This window comes from Carassius auratus, chromosome 38 (genome assembly GCF_003368295.1).
Source record: "Carassius auratus strain Wakin chromosome 38, ASM336829v1, whole genome shotgun sequence".
Lineage (NCBI taxonomy): Eukaryota > Metazoa > Chordata > Actinopteri > Cypriniformes > Cyprinidae > Carassius > Carassius auratus.
The window spans coordinates 24,044,622-24,065,654 of NC_039280.1; the positions used below are offsets into that span (position 1 = coordinate 24,044,622).

Genomic DNA, 21,033 nt, shown 5'->3' on the forward strand with positions numbered 1-21,033 from the left:
GAGATCACGTGTCACTGTGAAATCATTCCTACAATCAAAGTGTGTGGTCTCACGGTCTGGTCGAATCATCTAGTGTGTGCATTCAGAGGATTATAAGGCTAAACATCATCTCAGGTTACGAATGTAACCATGGTTCCCTGAGTAGGGAAGGAGACACTGTGTCCTCTAGGGGTCGCTTGGGGAACACCTCGTCGTGACCCGTTTCTGAAGCATACAATGAAACAACACCAACGTGTTAGCCTCTGATGTCACTACCAGTGTGGCTATAAACAGGTACCGGGAGAACACGTCAATCACTTATTCGTCTGAAGCTTGCGTCCGAAGCATAGCAGGGAGCTAGAGGATGCATTGTTTCGTTCTCTACTCAGGGAACCATGGTTACATTCGTAACCTGAAATGTTCACTCTCAAGGGAACTTCTAACGTCCTGCGTCCTCTAGGGGTCGTTATGAGGAACAATATACCCTTGCCGCCATGCTGAGGGGAGTGCAGGCCAGAATCATGGTGAGCACCAAGTACCAACTCTACCATTTCAACGGGAGTTGCCCCTGGGATGTTTAGATGGCTCTCTGTGACAGTACCCCTTACGGCCAAAGGCCTAAGCTACATACCCAACTTAATGACTTTATGAACTACTTTACTTCTAAAATCGATACTATTAGAGATAAAATTGCAACCATTCAGCCGTCAGCTACAGTTTCGCATCAGACAGTGCACTTTAGACCCCCTGAGAAACAGTTCCACTCATTCTCTACTATAGGAGAGGAAGAATTGTATAAACTTGTTAAATCATCTAAACTTACAACATGTATGTTACACCCTATACCATCTAAGCTCTTAAAAGAGGTGCTTCCAGAAGTCATAGGTCCTCTTCTGACTATTATTAATTCCTCATTGTCATTAGGATATGTCCCCAAAACCTTCAAACTGGCTGTTATTAAGCCTCTCATAAAAAAGCCACAACTTGACCCCAGAGAACTAGTTAATTATAGACCAATCTCGAATCTCCCTTTTCTGTCCAAGATACTAGAAAAGGTGGTATCCTCACAATTATATTCCTTCTTAGAGAAAAATGGTATATGTGAGGATTTCCAGTCAGGATTTAGACCGTATCATAGTACTGAAACTGCTCTCCTTAGAGTTACAAATGATCTGCTCTTATCATCTGATCGTGGGTGTATCTCTCTATTAGTTTTAATGGATCTTAGTGCTGCTTTTGACACAATTGACCACAACATTCTTTTGCATAGACTTGAACACTTTGTTGGCATCAGTGGAAGTGCATTAGCATGGTTTAAATCGTACTTATATGACCGCCATCAGTTCGTAGCAGTGAATGAAGATGTATCATATCGATCACAAGTGCAGTATGGAGTACCTCAAGGCTCAGTTCTAGGGCCGCTACTCTTCACGCTTTATATGTTACCCTTGGGAGATATCATCAGGAAACATGGTGTTAGCTTTCACTGTTATGCTGATGATACGCAGCTCTATATTTCCTCGCAGCCCGGTGAAACACACCAATTTGAAAAACTAATGGAATGCATAGTCAATATAAAAAATTGGATGACGAGTAATTTCTTACTGCTAAATTCAGAAAAAACAGAGGTGTTAATCATAGGGCCTAAAAACTCTACTTGTAATAACCTAGAACACTGTCTAAGACTTGATGGTTGCTCTGTCAATTCTTCGTCATCAGTTAGGAACCTAGGTGTGCTACTTGATCGCAATCTTTCCTTAGAAAGCTACGTTTCTAGCATTTGTAAAACTGCATTTTTCCATCTCAAAAATATATCTAAATTACGGCCTATGCTCTCAATGTCAAATGCAGAAATGTTAATCCATGCATTTATGACTTCAGTGTTAGACTATTGTAATGCTTTATTGTTCTGCACGCTTGGTAAACAAACTACAGCTAGTCCAAAATGCAGCAGCAAGAGTTCTTACTAGAACCAGGAAGTATGACCATATTAGCCCGGTCCTGTCCACACTGCACTGGCTCCCTATCAAACATCGTATAGATTTTAAAATATTGCTTATTACTTATAAAGCTCTGAATGGTTTAGCACCTCAGTATTTGAATGAGCTCCTTTTACATTATACTCCTCTACGTCCGCTACGTTCTCAAAACTCAGGCAATTTGATAATACCTAGAATATCAAAATCAACTGCGGGCGGCAGATCCTTTTCCTATTTGGCGCCTAAACTCTGGAATAACCTACCTAACATTGTTCGGGAGGCAGACACACTCTTGCAGTTTAAATCTAGATTAAAGACCCATCTCTTTAACCTGGCATACACATAACATACTAATATGCTTTTAATATCCAAATCCGTTAAAGGATTTTTAGGCTGCATTAATTAGGTAAACTGGAACCGGAACACTTCACATAACACCGTACTTTCTACATCATTAGAAGAATGGCATCTACGCTAATATTTGTCTGTTTCTCTCTTGTTCCGAGGTCACCGTGGCCACCAGATCCAGTCTGTATCCAGATCAGAGGGTCACTGCAGTCACCCGGATCCAGTACGTATCCAGACCAGATGGTGGATCAGCACCTAGAAAGGACCTCTACTGCCCTGAAAGACAGCGGAGACCAGGACAACTAGAGCCCCAGATACAGATCCCCTGTAAAGACCTTGTCTCAGAGGAGCACCAGGACAAGACCACAGGAAACAGATGATTCTTCTGCACAATCTGACTTTGCTGCAGCCTGGAATTGAACTACTGGTTCCGTCTGGTCAGAGGAGAACTGGCCCCCCAACTGAGCCTGGTTTCTCCCAAGGTTTTTTTCTCCATTCTGTCACCGATGGAGTTTCGGTTCCTTGCCGCTGTCGCCTCTGGCTTGCTTAGTTGGGGTCACTTTGTCAGGACACTGGTTTGATCATCAGGACTTCTGTTGTGTTATGTCTTAAGTGGTTAATTCCACTCACTCTGTCTTCACAGCTGCACCTCATCCTAATTAGTGTTCCAGCTCACACACACACACCTGTTTCTCAATTTCACATTGATTTTCTTCTATACTTATGCTTCTCTCTTTCTGTGCTTCTCTGTCAGTGTGTCTTGGCTACCATCCGTTTCACTACTGTCCTTAAAACTATTGTGCTCAAGTTGTGCCTAGTTGTCATGCCCTGTTTGTTCATTTAATCTTGTTTTTTGTCTTTTTGGTGTACCCAGTCCCGTATACAGTCCAGTTTTGGATTCCTTCCCTGGTTGCTGATTGTCAGCGTTTGTTTTGGATTATTGCCTTTGTTTTGGACTACTGTCTTTGTTTTGGACTATTGCCTGTTTTTGTTCAATAAATTTTGGCAAACTGCGAATCTGCTCTTGGGTCCCTTTTTCTCCCAGCAACCCTAACAGTACACACTGACCAGGATGGATCCAGCAGATCAATCGCAGTTTCGCTCAGCTTTGGAAGCGCAGGGTGTGCTGCTCGGACAGCATCAGGGAAAGCTGGCGGCAGCTCATCATGCCATGGACACTTTAGCCAGTCAAGTCTCTGAGCTAACTGAAACCATTCGCCGGATGGAGACTGAACGTAACCTACTGTCAACAGCCACCGGACGTTCTTCAGTCACCCCTGAACCACGCATCAACAATCCTCCCAATTACTCCGGTGAGCCTACGGAATGTCGATCATTTATTATCCAATGTGAGGTAATTTTCTCTCTGCAACCCCTCACTTATGCCTCAGATTCAGCCAAGGTGGCATTTGTCATCTCCCTTCTTACCGGTCGGGCTCGGGAATGGGCCACTGCTGTATGGGCTGCTAAGGCAGCATGTTGTATGGAGTTCGCCAGCTTCAAAGAGGAATTTGTCAAGATATTTGACCGCTCAGCACTCGGTAAAGAGGCATCGCGGCTGTTGGCAGCACTTCATCAGGGGAGGCGTTCGGTGGCGGACTTCGCTATCGAGTTTCGCACTCTGGCTTCGTCCAGTAAGTGGAATGATGCAGCACTGGCAGCCAGGTTCAAGGAAGGCCTGGAAGATGAGATAAGGGATGAGATGTATGCTCACGATCTTCCTGAACATCTAGATGAACTTGTTGACCTGGCTATCCATTTGGATAATCGACAGGATCTTCGTCGGAGAGCTCGGGCTTCTACATTCTTGCCTTTTGTAAACCCTGTGTCTGCCTTTTCGGGGTCCGATACTCCCGTTCCCTTATCTGCTCCGGAACCTATGCAGTTGGGCAGGTACCGGTTATCTGCAGAGGAGAAACAGAAACGTCTTTCCAAAGGATTATGCCTCTACTGTGGCCGTCATGGACATTTTGCTTCTTCCTGTCCGGCAAAAGCCAACGCTCGCTAGTAAGCAAGGGGGTACTGGCGAGCGCTACTTCCACCACCCCGTCTACTGGTTCGCGCTCTATGATTCCTGTCTCAGTCACTTATGAAGGTGCAGTTCATCAACTCTCTGCTCTCATCGATTCAGGAGCTGAGGGGAATTTTATAGATTTTTCTTGGGCTTTGAAGAAGGGCATTTCTTTTCAATCTCTCTCTCCTGTCCTTACTGCTCATGCTTTAGATTTTCGCGAACTTACCACCATTTCTCAGGCCACAGTTCCATTACAATTAATCACATCTGGTAATCATAGAGAGGAAATAGTATTCTTTGTCACTCGCTCACCCCTCACTCCGGTGGTCTTAGGCCATTCCTGGTTAACCACTCACAATCCACACATTAATTGGTCTGAAAGCACCATCCTATCATGGAGTCCCTATTGTCATGCCCATTGTCTTGTGTCTGCCTTGTCTTCTGTCTCTTCTTTTCCTGTGTTGCAGGAGGAGCCGATTGATCTCTCCAGTGTTCCTGAGGTCTACCATGATTTGCGGGCGGTTTTCAGTCATTCCCGGGCCGCATCTCTCCCTCCACACCGTCCCTATGATTGTGCCATCAATCTTCTCCCTGGCACTTCTCCTCCTAGGGGGCGATTGTTCTCCTTGTCCGGTCCTGAAAGGGCGGCCATGGAGAGGTATCTGTCTGAGTCTCTGGCGGCCGGTGTTATTCGTCCCTCCTCTTCTCCGGCGGGGGCGGGGTTCTTCTTCGTGAAGAAGAAGGATGGTTCCTTGCGTCCTTGCATTGATTATCGGGGGCTGAATGACATCACCATTAAGAATAGGTATCCCCTACCTTTGATGTCATCAGCCTTTGAGATCCTGCAGGGGGCAAGGTACTTCACGAAGTTGGACCTTCGCAATGCCTATCATCTGGTTCGGATCAGGGAGGGGGATGAATGGAAGACGGCTTTTAATACACCCACAGGGCATTTTGAGTACAGGGTCCTTCCCTTCGGTTTGACTAATGCCCCAGCCGTCTTCCAGGCGCTCGTCAATGACGTGCTGAGAGACATGATCAACAAATTTGTCTTTGTGTATCTGGATGACATCCTAATTTTTTCTCGTTCACTCCAGGTACACATTCAGCACGTCAGACGAGTGCTGCAGCGGTTGCTAGAGAACCAACTGTTTGCTAAGGTGGAGAAGTGTTCCTTCCACAAACCAGTCAGTTCCGTTCTTGGGCCACATCATCTCGGTGGAGGGGATCTGCATGGACCCTACGAAGGTAAAGGCCATCTCTGACTGGCCCACCCCTGGCAACTGTAAATCTCTGCAAAGTTTTATTGGATTTGCTAATTTCTACAGGCGGTTTATCCGTAATTTCGGCCAGGTGGCGGCTCCTCTGACAGCATTAACCTCCACAAAGAAACCGTTTTGCTGGTCCTTAGCTGCTCAGGCAGCCTTTGATGAACTTAAGAGGCGGTTTTCATCCGCACCTATTTTAATAACTCCTGACCCTTCCCGGCAGTTTATTGTGGAGGTTGATGCGTCAGAGGTAGGTGTTGGAGCGGTTTTATCTCAACGATCCCCTCTTGACAATAAAATACATCCTTGCGCTTATTTTTCACACTGATTGTCCCCCACAGAACGGAACTACGACATCGGCAACCGGGAGTTGCTGGCTGTACGGCTAGCTTTGGGGGAGTGGCGCCACTGGTTGGAGGGCTCGGCGGAGCCGTTTCTGGTCTGGACCGACCACCGGAACTTGGAATATATCCAAACTGCCAAACGACTAAATTCCAGGCAGGCTCGCTGGGCACTCTTCTTTGGTCGCTTTAATTTTACCCTGTCTTACCGACCAGGCTCCAAAAACATTAAGCCTGATGCGCTCTCCCGTCAATTCACTGCCCCGGAGGATGCAACTCCACCAGACACCATTATTTCACCTGGTTGTGTGGTGGGGTCCGTCACCTGGGGCATCGAGGAGCATGTCAGGCTGGCTCAGTCGGAGGCAGAGATGCCAGAGGGGGGCCCGGTGGGTCGGCTGTTTGTTCCGGAGTTGGTTCGGCCAGAGGTTCTGGAGTGGGGTCACGCCTCCAATCTGGTCTGTCACCCAGGAGTGAGGAGAACGTTGGCTGCCATTCGTCAGCGTTTTTGGTGGCCAGGCATGGGGGGGGAGGTTCGTGATTTTGTGGTCGCCTGCTCGGTCTGTGCCCGAAACAAGTCCTCTAGTTCTGTACCCGTTGGTTTGCTCCAACCTCTTCCTGTCCCATCTCGCCCCTGGTCTCATATTGCGCTGGACTTTGTGTGTGGTTTACCAGAGTCCAGTGGCAATACGGTTGTTCTCACTGTAGTGGACCGCTTTTCTAAGGCGGTTCACTTTATCCCTCTCCCTAAACTTCCTTCTGCCAGGGAGACTGCTCGGGCGGTCGTGGACCACGTCTTTCGGATCCATGGTCTTCCGGAGGACGTGGTTTCTGACCGGGGACCCCAGTTCGTCTCCCACTTCTGGAGGGAGTTCTGTCGACAGATTGGTGCTACCACTAGCCTGTCGTCAGGATTCCACCCACAGACCAATGGCCAGACCGAGCGTGCGAACCAGGACCTTGGGAGGACCCTTCGTTGTCTGGCTTCACATAATCCCTCGTCCTGGTGCCAGCAGCTTACGTGGGTTGAGTATGTGCACAATACATTGCCGGTGTCGTCTACTGGATTGTCTCCTTTCTTTTGCTGTCTCGGATATCAACCCCCTCTGTTTCCTTCACAGAGTTCCGAAGCTGCGGTTCCCTCAGTTCAGGCATTTATCAGTCGATGCCGGCGAACCTGGAGGAGGGCCAGGAAAGCGCTTCTGAGAACTTGGGAACGCACCAAGAGATTGGTGGATCGTCGTCGGGCTGAGGCACCCAGATACATCTGTGGGCAAAAGGTATGGCTCTCCACCAAGAACCTGCCTCTTAAGGTGCCCTCCAAGAAGTTGGCACCGCGGTTCATTGGGCCATACCCCATTGTTAAGGTGCTCAGTCCGGTGGCGGTTCGTCTTTGGCTTCCGCATCCTCTTCGTCGAGTGCATCCAGTGTTTCACGTGTCTTGTGTCAAGCCTTTTATTCATTCTCTCTCTTCATCATCTTCCCCTAAACCCCTACCCCCTCCTCCTCTGATAGTTGAGGGTGCTCCCGCTTTTACCGTTAGGAGGATTCTTGATTCCAGGCGGCGGGGCAGAGGATACCAGTACCTGGTTGATTGGGAGGGGTACGGTCCAGAGGAGAGATGTTGGGTCCCGACTCGGGACATTCTGGACCGCTCTCTTATTGAGGATTACCATCGATCTGCCCCTCACCCTGGAAAGCCTGGTGGCATTCCTGGGGCGGGGGGTCCTGTCAGGACACTGGTTTGATCATCAGGACTTCTGTTGTGTTATGTCTTAAGTGGTTAATTCCACTCACTCTGTCTTCACAGCTGCACCTCATCCTAATTAGTGTTCCAGCTCACACACACACACCTGTCTCTCAATTTCACATTGATTTTCTTCTATACTTATGCTTCTCTCTTTCTGTGCTTCTCTGTCAGTGTGTCTTGGCTACCATCCGTTTCACTACTGTCCTTAAAACTATTGTGCTCAAGTTGTGCCTAGTTGTCATGCCCTGTTTGTTCATTTAATCTTGTTTTTTGTCTTTTTGGTGTACCCAGTCCCGTACACAGTCCAGTTTTGGATTCCTTCCCTGGTTGCTGATTGTCAGCGTTTGTTTTGGATTATTGCCTTTGTTTTGGACTATTGTCTTTGTTTTGGACTATTGCCTGTTTTTGTTCAATAAATTTTGGCAAACTGCGAATCTGCTCTTGGGTCCCTTTTTCTCCCAGCAACCCTAACACACTTCATCTACAGCGATATCATTGACTTGATTGCAAATTAAAACAGACACTATTTCAACTGAACAGAGATGACATAACTGAATTCAATGATGAACTGCCTTTAACTATCATTTTGCATTATTGAGACACTGTTTTCCAAATGAATGTTGTTCAGTGCTTTGGCGCAATGTATTTTGTTTAAAGCACTATATAAATAAAGGTGATTATGATTATAATTGTTAGGACCTCGGCCCGGGGCTGAAGGCTTGGAATCAGGAAAGATTCCTTTAAAGTGTTACAGCTTAGAACCTAGCATTTTATACCAAGTCTTGCCTCTCACACAGGGGCTACTGCTTGCTTTTGCATAAGCTTGCTGAAAGAGCTGTCTCAACAGTTCTCTTTTAACAACACCCTGTTTAGATACATAGGTGGCACCCAAGATGAATGGAGCTTTTACCAACTCAAGAAAGGGCACGAAGCAACCGCATGAAGCCCTCACCATATAGGATTGTTCTAAGAAGGGGCTCTCATGGCACTCTGATTGAGCAGCTCATAAATGGAATGGTGTATCTCAAAACAGTATTTTTGAGAGTCATCAACTCGATTTATGGAGACAATACTGGAGTGCTCTGGTGAAAAAAAAAACAGAACTCCATCTCATATGAGAGGAGAACTCTGAGCTCAGAGTAGCGTGCTCATAAGCGACCCTTCTTGGAAAAAGGGGAGTGCTGCTAAACTACAATAATGTTGAGGGAAGCAATGCATGAAGTGTATAAACAAATACACACTGGCTGAATGGAGCCAAAGAAACCAAGGTCTAATCATCTCAAGAAAGGGGAACGAAGTGGAGCGTGTAACCCTTACCTTACTTTATTCTAGAAACCTTGGCGTGTGTACCTAAAAGTTCCTAAGCTTCGCAGAGGTGCTGAATTGCATGGGAGAGGCAAGCCTGAATTTTACAAACCTCGGGCGAGGGGAGCATCACATACAAGAAAACTTCTGTAACTGCCACCTCTACCTCCCGCTGGATGCGACAGCACAACTAAGCAGCCGGGAGACCCCTCAGGGTGACTTGGCCGGTCATCTATGAAATTCCCTGCAGTGCTGTGCCAGGCCTGATGATCAAGGAGGCTCCCGCAGAAACCTGTGATCTCAGCCGCCTAATACCGGAACATGAAGCCGGATGGCTGGTGCTGGCGAGTATTTAGTAAAATACTAAATTGACGGAGGCGGCCTGCTTGGTATCATCAATCAATCAATCAATCACCTTTATTTATATAGTGCTTTAAACAAAATACATTGCGCCAAAGCACTGAACAACATTCATTTGGAAAACAGTGTCTCAAAAATGCAAAATGATAGTTAAAGGCAGTTCATCATTGAATTCATATTGTGTCATCTCTGTTTAGTTGAAATAGTGTCTGTTTTAATTTGCAATCAAGTCAATGATATCGCTGTAGATGAAGTGACCCCAACTAAGCAAGCCAGAGGCGACAGCGGCAAGGAACCGAAACTCCATCGGTGACAGAATGGAGAAAAAAACCTTGGGAGAAACCAGGCTCAATTGGGGGGCCAGTTCTCCTCTGACCAGACGAAACCAGTAGTTCAATTCCAGGCTGCAGCAAAGTCAGATTGTGCAGAAGAATCATCTGTTTCCTGTGGTCTTGTCCTGGTGCTCCTCTGAGACAAGGTCTTTACAGGGCATCTGTATCTGGGGCTCTAGTTGTCCTGGTCTCCGCTGTCTTTCAGGGCAGTAGAGGTCCTTTCTAGGTGCTGATCCACCATCTGTCCTGGATACGTACTGGATCCGGGCGACTGCAGTGACCATCTGATCTGGATACAGACTGGATCTGGTGGCCACGGTGACCTCGGAACAAGAGAGAAACAGACAAATATTAGCGTAGATGCCATTCTTCTAATGATGTAGAAAGTACGGTGTTATGTGAAGTGTTCCGGTTCCAGTTTACCTAATTAATGCAGCCTAAAAATCCTTTAACGGATTTGGATATTAAAAGCATATTAGTATGTTATGTGTATGCCAGGTTAAAGAGATGGGTCTTTAATCTAGATTTAAACTGCAAGAGTGTGTCTGCCTCCCGAACAATGTTAGGTAGGTTATTCCAGAGTTTAGGCGCCAAATAGGAAAAGGATCTGCCGCCCGCAGTTGATTTTGATATTCTAGGTATTATCAAATTGCCTGAGTTTTGAGAACGTAGCGGACGTAGAGGAGTATAATGTAAAAGGAGCTCATTCAAATACTGAGGTGCTAAACCATTCAGGGCTTTATAAGTAATAAGCAATATTTTAAAATCTATACGATGTTTGATAGGGAGCCAGTGCAGTGTGGACAGGACCGGGCTAATATGGCCATACTTCCTGGTTCTAGTAAGAACTCTTGCTGCTGCATTTTGGACTAGCTGTAGTTTGTTTACCAAGCGTGCAGAACAACCACCCAATAAAGCATTACAATAGTCTAACCTTGAAGTCATAAATGCATGGATTAACATTTCTGCATTTGACATTGAGAGCATAGGCCGTAATTTAGATATATTTTTGAGATGGAAAAATATATACATATACCATTTTTCTCTAAGAAGGAATATAATTGTGAGGATACCACCTTTTCTAGTATCTTGGACAGAAAAGGGAGATTCGAGATTGGTCTATAATTAACTAGTTCTCTGGGGTCAAGTTGTGGCTTTTTTATGAGAGGCTTAATAACAGCCAGTTTGAAGGTTTTGGGGACATATCCTAATGACAATGAGGAATTAATAATAGTCAGAAAAGGACCTATGACTTCTGGAAGCACCTCTTTTAAGAGCTTAGATGGTATAGGGTCTAACATACATGTTGTAAGTTTAGATGATTTAACAAGTTTATACAATTCTTCCTCTCCTATAGTAGAGAATGAGTGGAACTGTTCCTCAGGGGGTCTATAGTGCACTGTCTGATGTGATACTGTAGCTGACGGCTGAATGGTTGCAATTTTATCTCTAATAGTATCGATTTTAGAAGTAAAGTAGTTCATAAAGTCATTACTGCTGTGGTGTTGGGAAATGTCAACACTTGTTGTTTTCGTTAATTTGGCCACTGTATTGAATAAATACCTGGGGTTATGTTTGTTTTCTTCTAAAAGAGAAGAAAAGTAATCAGATCCAGCAGTATCATGGACAGAGATTCATGGTGTGGCGCAGCTTGGCTACCTGATCAGAAAAAAGGCCCTCGCCTCTATCCAGGTCTTTTAGCAGATCAGTCTGATATGCTTGAAGCACCACCATCGTCTGTAATAAAGCTCTAGCCTGACCTGCTGCTGCGTATGCCTTGCCATATAAGCCAGATTAATGTCTGAAGGGGCTTAGATGGAGGGAGATTAAGAGAGGATGTCTCCCCCGCAGAGAGCGCAAAAGGGAAAGTCCCTTTTTAAACCATTCAGACAGATCCACCTGCAGTTTGAAGTTCCCTTGAAAGGGAACAGTTGAACAGTCTTTATGTCTGTGGTCTCCTATGATTTGAAAATCTTTTAAGATTTGAAAATCGTCTAGTGTGCGGCCAGCCTAAGCGAGTATAAGTTCTGGAGATGATTCTACTGTAAATATTCCATTTGCATTTAGAAGCGGATGCTTTGAATCCACATCACCTGGTCAAAGGAGCTCTCCATCCAAGTGAAAATTGTTATGCTTCAAAATCAAAACAAATCCATCAGAGAGATAACAGGAACATCGGGATTGGCCAAAATATTTTGTATATTCTGAGAAAAAAAAGTAACGCACCAATGAACTCAGTAATACAAACAGGCTTATATATCCACAGAGGAAAACAGTGGTGGATGATCAGAGGATCCTCCTCATGGTAAAGAAAAGCCCTGTCACAACATCCAGCCAAGTGAAGAACACTCTCCAGGAGGGAGGCATTTCACTGTCAAAGTCTACATTCAAGAGAAGACTGGAAGATCAATCCCCGGCTCCACCTGACCAAATTTTGAGGTGACCTTGAGCAAGACACCTAACCCCAGCTGCTCTTGACGAGCTGGATGGCGCCTTGCATGGCTGACACCAACGCCGTCAGTGTATGAATGAGTTGTGTGAATGGGTGAATGTCAGGCAATTTGTAAAGCGCTTTGGGTGACCATGGGTCTGTTGAAAGCGCTATATAAATGCAGTCCATTTACCATTTATCAAGGTGCAGCCTGACTGACCATGGATTTCACTTGCTGAAGGCAAAACTAAAGGAAGGAATACCCACAAACAAACAACAACTGAAGTCAGCTGCAGCAAAAGCCTGGCAAGACATCACAAAAGAGGAAACGTTGCACTAAAGCTTAAAGTCTGATTTAATCTTTATTATTTCATTTTAATTCTATGCTTGTGGCATACAGAGCCGAAATGATGAAAATTGTGTCAGTGACCAAATATATATGGACCTACCTGTATGTGTCTGTCTGTTTTCAACCTTCTTCTATCCCTTGTGGACTCAGCATACACATATCTGGACTCTGGACACCCAGCCAGCCAGTAAACCCTCTTGCTCCTCCATAGATGATACTGGTAGCTCTGAATGTACCATCTCCAAGAATCCATGCCACCTTCCAGAATGAAAATTAGTTAAACTACCACTGCCTTGCAGACTGTTGTCCCATGTTGAAGTAGATTTCATTACAGACTAACCACCTTCAGGATTACGTACCAGCATTCTTGGTGTGAATACTTTGTGACTCACTTTTGTGTCACAATCCACCAGTTGAGAAACACTGCTCTAGTGGGCATAAACAAATAAACAGTACTGGGTTAGTCCTAAGGGCACACTTATTTTATATGTATTTGGCACCACCTATTGTTGCAGGTTCATTATTGCTTCCCCAGATACTTTACACCCAGGGTGTCAGATCGGAGGCAAACACACACCTACCTGAAGCAACATCTTTGTGGATTTTCACCTTGGGAAGAACAACAATAAGAAAAAAGGCATCAATTAAAGGAATATAATATTCAAGCCAAAATATGTTAGAGGTGTTTGGGACTCTCAAAAGTAAACCCTATTGTCAAGATTTTGACAAAACATTGAATTGACTGACAGATAGGGATCATTAATTTGCCATCACTCCCAAGTCATCTGGATAAGGACAGTAGATGTAGTAGGTTGTGGTTAATGATTTAAATCTAGAGAGTGGGGGTTATTAATGCACAGGCTTACTTATCGTTGTCTACCTACTCTCCGTTATTCTGAAATTGTGTGCATAATTCAAATTCAGAGAAGCTCAGTGCCATTAAAGTGTACCTGAAAAGGTTTAAAAGTTAAAGAAATTTCAGATCAAGCTTGTGAAAAAGAAATTATCCTCTGCAATAATGAGATAAGTATTTAAGAGGCATAAATTGTAAAGGTAACCGTTACTGTATGGGACATAATATAGAAGATAGTTTAAGGCTGATATCAGATTTAAAAAGTCACTTAGGTAACAAAGTCTTTATTAATCTGCCTGTCTCTTGTTTTGTTTTTCTGTTTTGCAGCAGTATCCCTCGCACTAGCTTTGAATGGTGTCTTCACAAATACCATCAAGTTGATAGTTGGCAGGTAATGTACAAACATGATTTATGTACTATTTCCATCAGAATTTTATGCCAGAATTGTTCTAGGTTCAATTAAATGAACATTTAATGTTCTCTGAGCTGCTTTTAGACATTTCACATAAGTTATTATATTTACAGTAATTACTCCACTTTAAATACAAAACAGTGAAAATGCATAGCTTGAATACATACATCTATTCATCCTTTAAACCTGCAGGCAGTGGAGTACCCTGAAAGAAAAGTCATATACACACACACACACACACACACACACACACACACGCACACACACACAGTGGGTACGGAAAGTATTCAGACCCCCTTAAATTTTTCACTCTGTTATATTGCAGCCATTTGCTAAAATCATTTAAGTTCATTTTTTCCTCTCGATTGCAACCAGTCATCCTGTCCCTGCAGCTGAAAAACACCCACATAGCATGATGCTGCCACAACCATGCTTCACTGTTAGGACTGTATTAGACAGTGCCTGGATTCATCCACACATACCGCTTAGAATTAAGGCCAAAAAGTTCTACCTTGGTCTCATCAGACCAGAGAATCCTTCAGGCGTTTTTTTTTAGCAAACTCAATGTAGGCTTTCATGTGTCTTGCACTGAGGAGAGGCTTCCGTTGGGCCACTCTGCCATAAAGCCCCGACTAGTGGAGGGCAGCAGTGATGGTTGACTTTCTACAACTTTCTCTCACCTCCCGACTGCATCTCTGGAGCTCAACCAGAGTGATCTTCTTTACCTCTCTCAACAAGGCTCTTCTACACCAATAGCTCAGTTTGGCCGGATGGCCAGTCCAAGGAAGGGTTCTGGTCGTCCTAAACGTCTTCCGTTTAAGGATTAAGGAGGCCACTGTGCTCTTAGGAACCTTAAGTGCAGCAGATTTTTTTCTGTAACTGTGCCTTGCCACCAGGGCCGTTTGAAGGAATTTGGGGGCCCCAAGCAAAATGGACATAGAGGCCCCCTGACAAACCGCCCCCCAACCAATTTATTTTTTTAATAAATTTGCAAAAATGTCAACAGTTGTTTTTTTCTGTCAATATGGTGCTGTGTGTACATACATGAGGAAAAAAGATGAACTTGATTTTAGCAAATGGCTGTAATACAACAAAGAGTGAAAAATTTAAGGGGGTCTGAATCTAATATGGTCTAATATGGTGATTCATTATCAAAGTTGGAAACAGTTCTGCTGCTTAATATTTTTTCAGAACATGTGATACTTTTTTAGGATACTTTAATGAATAAAAAGAAAAAAAAAGAAAAAAAAAGAAGCTATGTTTTCAAATATAAATATTTTGTAATAATATACACCACTGGTCAGTAATTTGGGGTCGGTAATTTTTTTTCTTTCTTTTTTTTTTTTTTTTTAATTTAAATAAAATCAATACTTTTATTCAGCAAGGATGTGTTCAATTGATAAAAAGTGATAGTAAAGAAAATATATTATTAGAATATATATTATTAGAATGTTTTATTTTATTTTGAATAAATGCAGTTATTTTTAACCTTTTATTCATCAAATATATTAGACAGCAGAACTGTTTCCAACACTCATAATAAATCAGAATATTAAAATTATTTCTAAATGATCATGTGATAGACTGGATGTTACTTGTGACACTGAAGGCTGGAGTAATCCTGAAAATTCAGCTTTGCATCACAGTAATAATTTTTTTTAAAGTGTTTTCAAATAGAAAACTATTATTTTAAGTTGTAATAATATTTCACAATATTACTGTTTTTTCTGTATTTTTGATCAAATAAATGCAGGCTTGATGAGCAGAAGAAACTTCTTTCAAAGCGATTAAAAATAGTAATGTTTCCAAACTTTTGGTCTCTACTGTATATACATTTTTTTATTCACAAAATTCTAACCTATCATTGAAGTAAAACAATTAAAAGTGTGTGTCGAAATAAATGCGAAATATATGCGAAATAAATGCTTTCTCTAGTTCCTTTTGGCCATAATTATTGGCACCCAATTATTGCGACATCCTTTTCCCAAGATAACAGCTCTGAGTTTTCTCCTAAAATGTCTGAAGGGTTTGGAGCGGAACACCTGATAAGAGATCAGAGACCATTCCTTCATACAGAATCTCTCAAGATCCTTCAGATTCACAGCTCCATGTTAATGGTGTTTCTTTTTCAGATGACCCCACTCATTTTCTAGAGAGTACAGGTCAGAACACTGGGACAGCAGGTTCAGTGACCCATTTTTGTGTTGATTTTGATGTGTTTTTTTATTTATTATTATTATTATTTTATTATTATTATTATTATTATTATTATTATTATTATTATTATTATTTTATTATTATTATTGTCCTAATGGAAGATCCAATCACGGCTCATACTATGATTTCTAACATAAGCAGTCAGGTTTGGATTTTTAATCTGTTGGTATTTCATAGAATCCATGATGCCATGCATGTCCAGAGCCTCTGGCAGAAAACAGGCCCACAACATTAAAGATCAGTATATTAAACTGTGGACATGGAATACATTTTTATCCCTGTTTGCACTAAACCCATCTGATGGGTTTGCTGCCACAAAGCACTTTTTTTTTGTTTCATCTGACCATAGAAGCCAGTGCAAAGTTCCAGTCGTGTCTGACAACTGAATATGCTGTTTGTTTTTGGACAAGCGAGAATAATCTTTCTTGAAACCCTTTTGAACAATATGTGGTGATGTAGGGGGCTGGAAAACTTTTATTTATTAATCTTGTTTTATAATTATTTCAATTGTTTTACTTCAGTGACAGGTTAGAATTTTGTGAATTTTTTTTAATGAAACATCAAAAGGGCAAATGGTGCAGATTGATTTTTACAGCTGTCTTTGCTCATATTTACCAAGGGTGCCAATATTAATGGAGGGCACTCTATGTAAATAAGTATGAGTATATAAGTATCCATACTGTATATGAAGACCTATTCGGATACTTCTTCTGTTATTTGTAATCAAGCTTTTGCCACTGATGTTGATCTTGATCACAGGCCAAGGCCAGACTACTTCCACCGCTGTTTCCCCGATGGACAGATGAATGAAAAGATGCTGTGTACTGGAGAGCCAGACCTGGTGTCTGAGGGCCGGAAAAGTTTTCCCAGCAGCCATTCTTCCTGTAAGTGCCAGTGTGTATGTAACGTGGGGTTTGGGATTTGTTTTTTGTCTAGGTTTTCTGGGTTGTATTTCAGAAAAGAGGTTCTATAAACTCTTGAGTTTTAACTCTGAGTTAAAACTTGAACTCTGAGTTGACTTAAATTTGTGAAATGGGAAACTTTTCGGTTTCAGAACAGCTGAACAAATTCGTCGAGTTCAATCCATCCTGAGTAGGTTCAGCACATGCACCAGGTCTATGAAATCCCATTATCAATGGAGCTCCAAAATTGCGATTTACCGAACGCATCTGAGGACCTGAGGACAATGCAGGAGGTAGAGCTGGAATGCTGTCACCTGCTTCCTTACCTTCTGACACCTCTTGACAACAATATTTACTGCACTGCCAAAGAGGCCATTAGGTGAGAGTGGAGCATCCAGCAGGAACAATCTGTCTTGTCTTCCAGCTTGGACAGATTCAACCACAGATGCCTCTCAGTGTCTACCAGTGCTGCCATTGAATGGCCAATGACTCTGGCTGTTTCCTTGGTTGCACGGAGTGAGAGAACCATGGCCCAATGCAGTTCTACCTCCTCTTTGTTGCTTGGTTCCTTAGCCGTTCAGCATGGTATGCCTGTAACACTGCCATAGTGTGCAGACATGCACTGACCTGTATGAGCTTTCCCCAGTTTGGTGGGAAGCCTTGGGGCCTTCAGAAAAGATGCCATGGTGGGGGAGTGTGTTTGTTTAATTTCCTCTTCTGATGAATGTACTGCTTCTCGGCTGGCCAGTTGATTATCAACTTGGCCACAGCGCAAATTATAAGCTACATGAGCTCCTCATATGGTAGGGACTTTTGTGAAAGTCCTCAGTGTGGATGCCCATCAAATCAACCTCTTCGGAGGAAGAGATATGAAGGGCCTGGCTCTCTCGTTGGGGGGAAGAAACCACAGAGTGTGCTTACAAACTAGGGTGACCATGTTATTTTAACAAGACATGTCATTGCTTGGATTTCTATATTGCTTGAAGTTTCCTGGTTTTGACTGTTTATGCTGCACAGACCAATCATTATTATACATCTATGTACCATGAGAGCCAAAGAGAGCAGATGACTCCTTTCAAATTGCTCTTGTGGTACTTTAATGCAGGGGCGTAGCCATCATTTCAGAAGTGTGGGGGCTCTTATTTTGGTCTAACTGACAGTATTTATTTATTTGGCTAAGATATCAAATACACTGCTGAGCAATTACCAATCATTTTTATTCTGTAATATTTTGGAGTATGCACACTGGAATGACCACGAGGTTGGCACATATGTAATGAAGTGCGTCAACAGACTGGACAGATGAAGAAGTCTAACCCTAACTGTGGTGGATACGATGAATAAGCTAAAGTCCCAAAAAGTCAGTGTGTTCCCTTAACTTGTGCTTATATTGCATTTTGTAACATGTTTCGTGTTAACAATTACAAATGTTAAACATAGAACATTTAAAGTATTTAGGACTGGTTGAATGTGATAACACTTTGAATGTTAAAGTACTTTAACAAAAAAATCTTCTGCCTACTCTTTTTAATTACTTTTTTAAGAATGGCTAAAGTGTTGAACATTGTTTGTTTTTTTCCATTACCAATATGTTGCTGCTGGTTTTAAATAAAACCTGGACCAAAATATCAAGCATGTAGGAGGTTTTTTTTATTTTTTTATTTTTTATTTTATTTTTTTAACCGTGTAATGTTGTAACGCATTTTAGTCAACTGAACGTACTTTATTAAGTCAAGTGAAAATAACATTAAACGTTGAAATTTGTTAATTTTCTATGTTTTTTTTTTTTTTTTTTTACTATAAAAATTCAATTAGCTGAACAAAAGATCTTAAGCTGGGAGACATGTGACCTTACTCAGTGAATTGAGTTAAGTGAACTACTTAGTTTAAAAGTTGAGTAAACTCCAAAAAAAAAAAAAAAAAAAAAAAAAAAACTGTGCAGTAACTTGCCTCGTAATTTTAAGTTATTTCAGCTTTTCTTTTTTTACAGTGTATAAACTATTTATTTGTAGCAATCGTACATGTGTTTTCTGGAAATATATATATATATATATATATATATATATATATATATATATATATATATATATATATATATATATATATATATATATTTAGCGAGAGCTGGATGCCTTGTTGTTGTTACTTCTATGACTCAGTTTTGGACTTTCTACACGAGAGCACCCTCCGACTTCGAGTGTGGATAAAACATACTTCATGAGAGTGTTCAGCACATTTTGGATATGAACAAAAAGTAATTCATCTAAAATATTTTCTCTTTAATTTACATGTATTCTATGCCCATGCTTTGATGTCATTGATGAGTCTGCGCAGTCCTGCTTCAAGTCAAACACAAACCTAATCTGTATGCATATTTGCATTGCTTTCACCATTCTCTGCAGATCTCATCTTCTCGCGTTCCACAAATAGCTGATTATAAACAATGCCTTTATATTATTAGTCAAACTACTTTTCGATCATTACCTTCTGCAAGTATGTAAACTAGAAAACAAAGCTAAAACCTGGATATTTTAGGCAATATAGAAATCTTAGCAAGGACGTGTCCCATAAAAATGACACATATGGTCACCTTATTCCAAACCCTGAGAAAAAGCAGAGGATCTAGCAGGAGAAGACCAAGATTAGGACAAGCCCATTTCATATCCCTCTGCTCCCCTCCGTCTTGGATAACAAAAATAATAATCATTATTTTCTATAGTGCCTTCAAATGTTGCATCTCAAAGCACTTTACATCAAACAAATAAAACATAAAAATACACCTTATAAATGTTATAAAATAAGCAAAAAATAAAATAAATAAAAAAAGAAATGTGCATTCAAAACACTTAAAAATAAAATATAAAATGTATATATATATATATATATATATATATATATATATATATATATATATAATTTTTTTTTTTTTTTTTTTAAATAAAAGCTACCCTGAAGGAATGGGTTTTAGGTGATATTAAAAAATGTTAAGATATTTTGCTTGCCTTATTTCCATAAATAAAGAGTTCCATAGTTTTGGAGCTACCAGAGAAAAAGCCCCGTCACCCATCAATCTTAAATGTTTTGATGGAACAGTTAGCAAAAATGTATTAGAGGAGCGAATGTCATGCATTGGGGTATAGGGAGTTAAAAGTTCTGACAAATAAATAAAGCTCTGACCTAAATCCACCCATGGTAACAAATTGTTGATATGTGAGTTAGCACCAATTATGTACAATATCAGAGATCCCAAAATGGTTTCTAAACAAAGTGAAAGTGACGTGACATACAGCCAAGTATGGTGACCCATCCAAAATGAACACACACCCGGAGCAGTGGGCAGCCATTTGTGCTGCGGCGCCCGAGGAGTAGTTGGGGGTTCAGTGCCTCAGCAATGGCACCTCAGTCATGTGTTACGCCCCGTCTAGGGGTAGAGCGTAACATGGGAAAAAACAAGCGTGAACCATCAACTTCTTTTGAATTTTATTTGGGAGTCCACTTTCAGGAGCTGACAGTGCCAAAATAATAAACAAAATGTGCTAAATATTAAACCCTCTAAATTACTTATCCAAAATAAAATAAAGCAAACAAAAATACAATTCTCTTAACCTAACTACCTAATCCAGAAACAGAGACCCAAACGTTACAAAAACAAAAGGTGGCGTCTAACTCCCTACTTTCCCAAAACTATTTACAATATTCAAAATAAAGATTTACAAAGAAATAAAGCTCAGAGGAATATCCAACAAATGGGGGTAAAACAAACACAAGCACCATACAAACAGCATGGTTCACAAAATGGCCACCGGCCGCCACCGGCCGCCACCGGCCACCCCCCTAAAGGAAATGCTGTCATCTCTTTTAAAGGGGCGAAGACCAATCAGAGGGCAACAGCAATGAGTCTGCAGGAACCAATCAGCAGAAACCTGTGCAGACACACACACAAACCAAAACACAAAAACTATAGGGTCATAACACATGGTATTGCCGGCCCGAAACTCTCTAACGATTAGGCCACGACTTCCCCACAAGTAATTAAAAAAGAATGATCTACTGTGTTAAAAGTGGCACTGAGATCAAAAAGTACCAAAACTGAAATATAGCCAGTATCTGAGGAAATTAGCAGATCATTAGTGACCTTGACCAATGCTGTTCTAATGCTATGAAATTTACGGAAACCAGACAGCAAAGGCCCA

General features: G+C 41.9%; 1 protein-coding gene across 1 annotated transcript in view; it reads left to right on the top strand.

The window, feature by feature from the left end:
- The window catches only part of plpp4 (phospholipid phosphatase 4), a 130,044-nt gene that overhangs the window by 50,599 nt on the left and 58,412 nt on the right, over window positions 1–21,033 (top strand). The window contains exons 4-5 of the mRNA XM_026224986.1: window positions 13,637–13,700; window positions 16,698–16,822. Of these exons, the coding sequence (XP_026080771.1) occupies window positions 13,637–13,700; window positions 16,698–16,822 (189 nt within the window). The remainder of the gene's footprint in view (window positions 1–13,636; window positions 13,701–16,697; window positions 16,823–21,033) is intronic.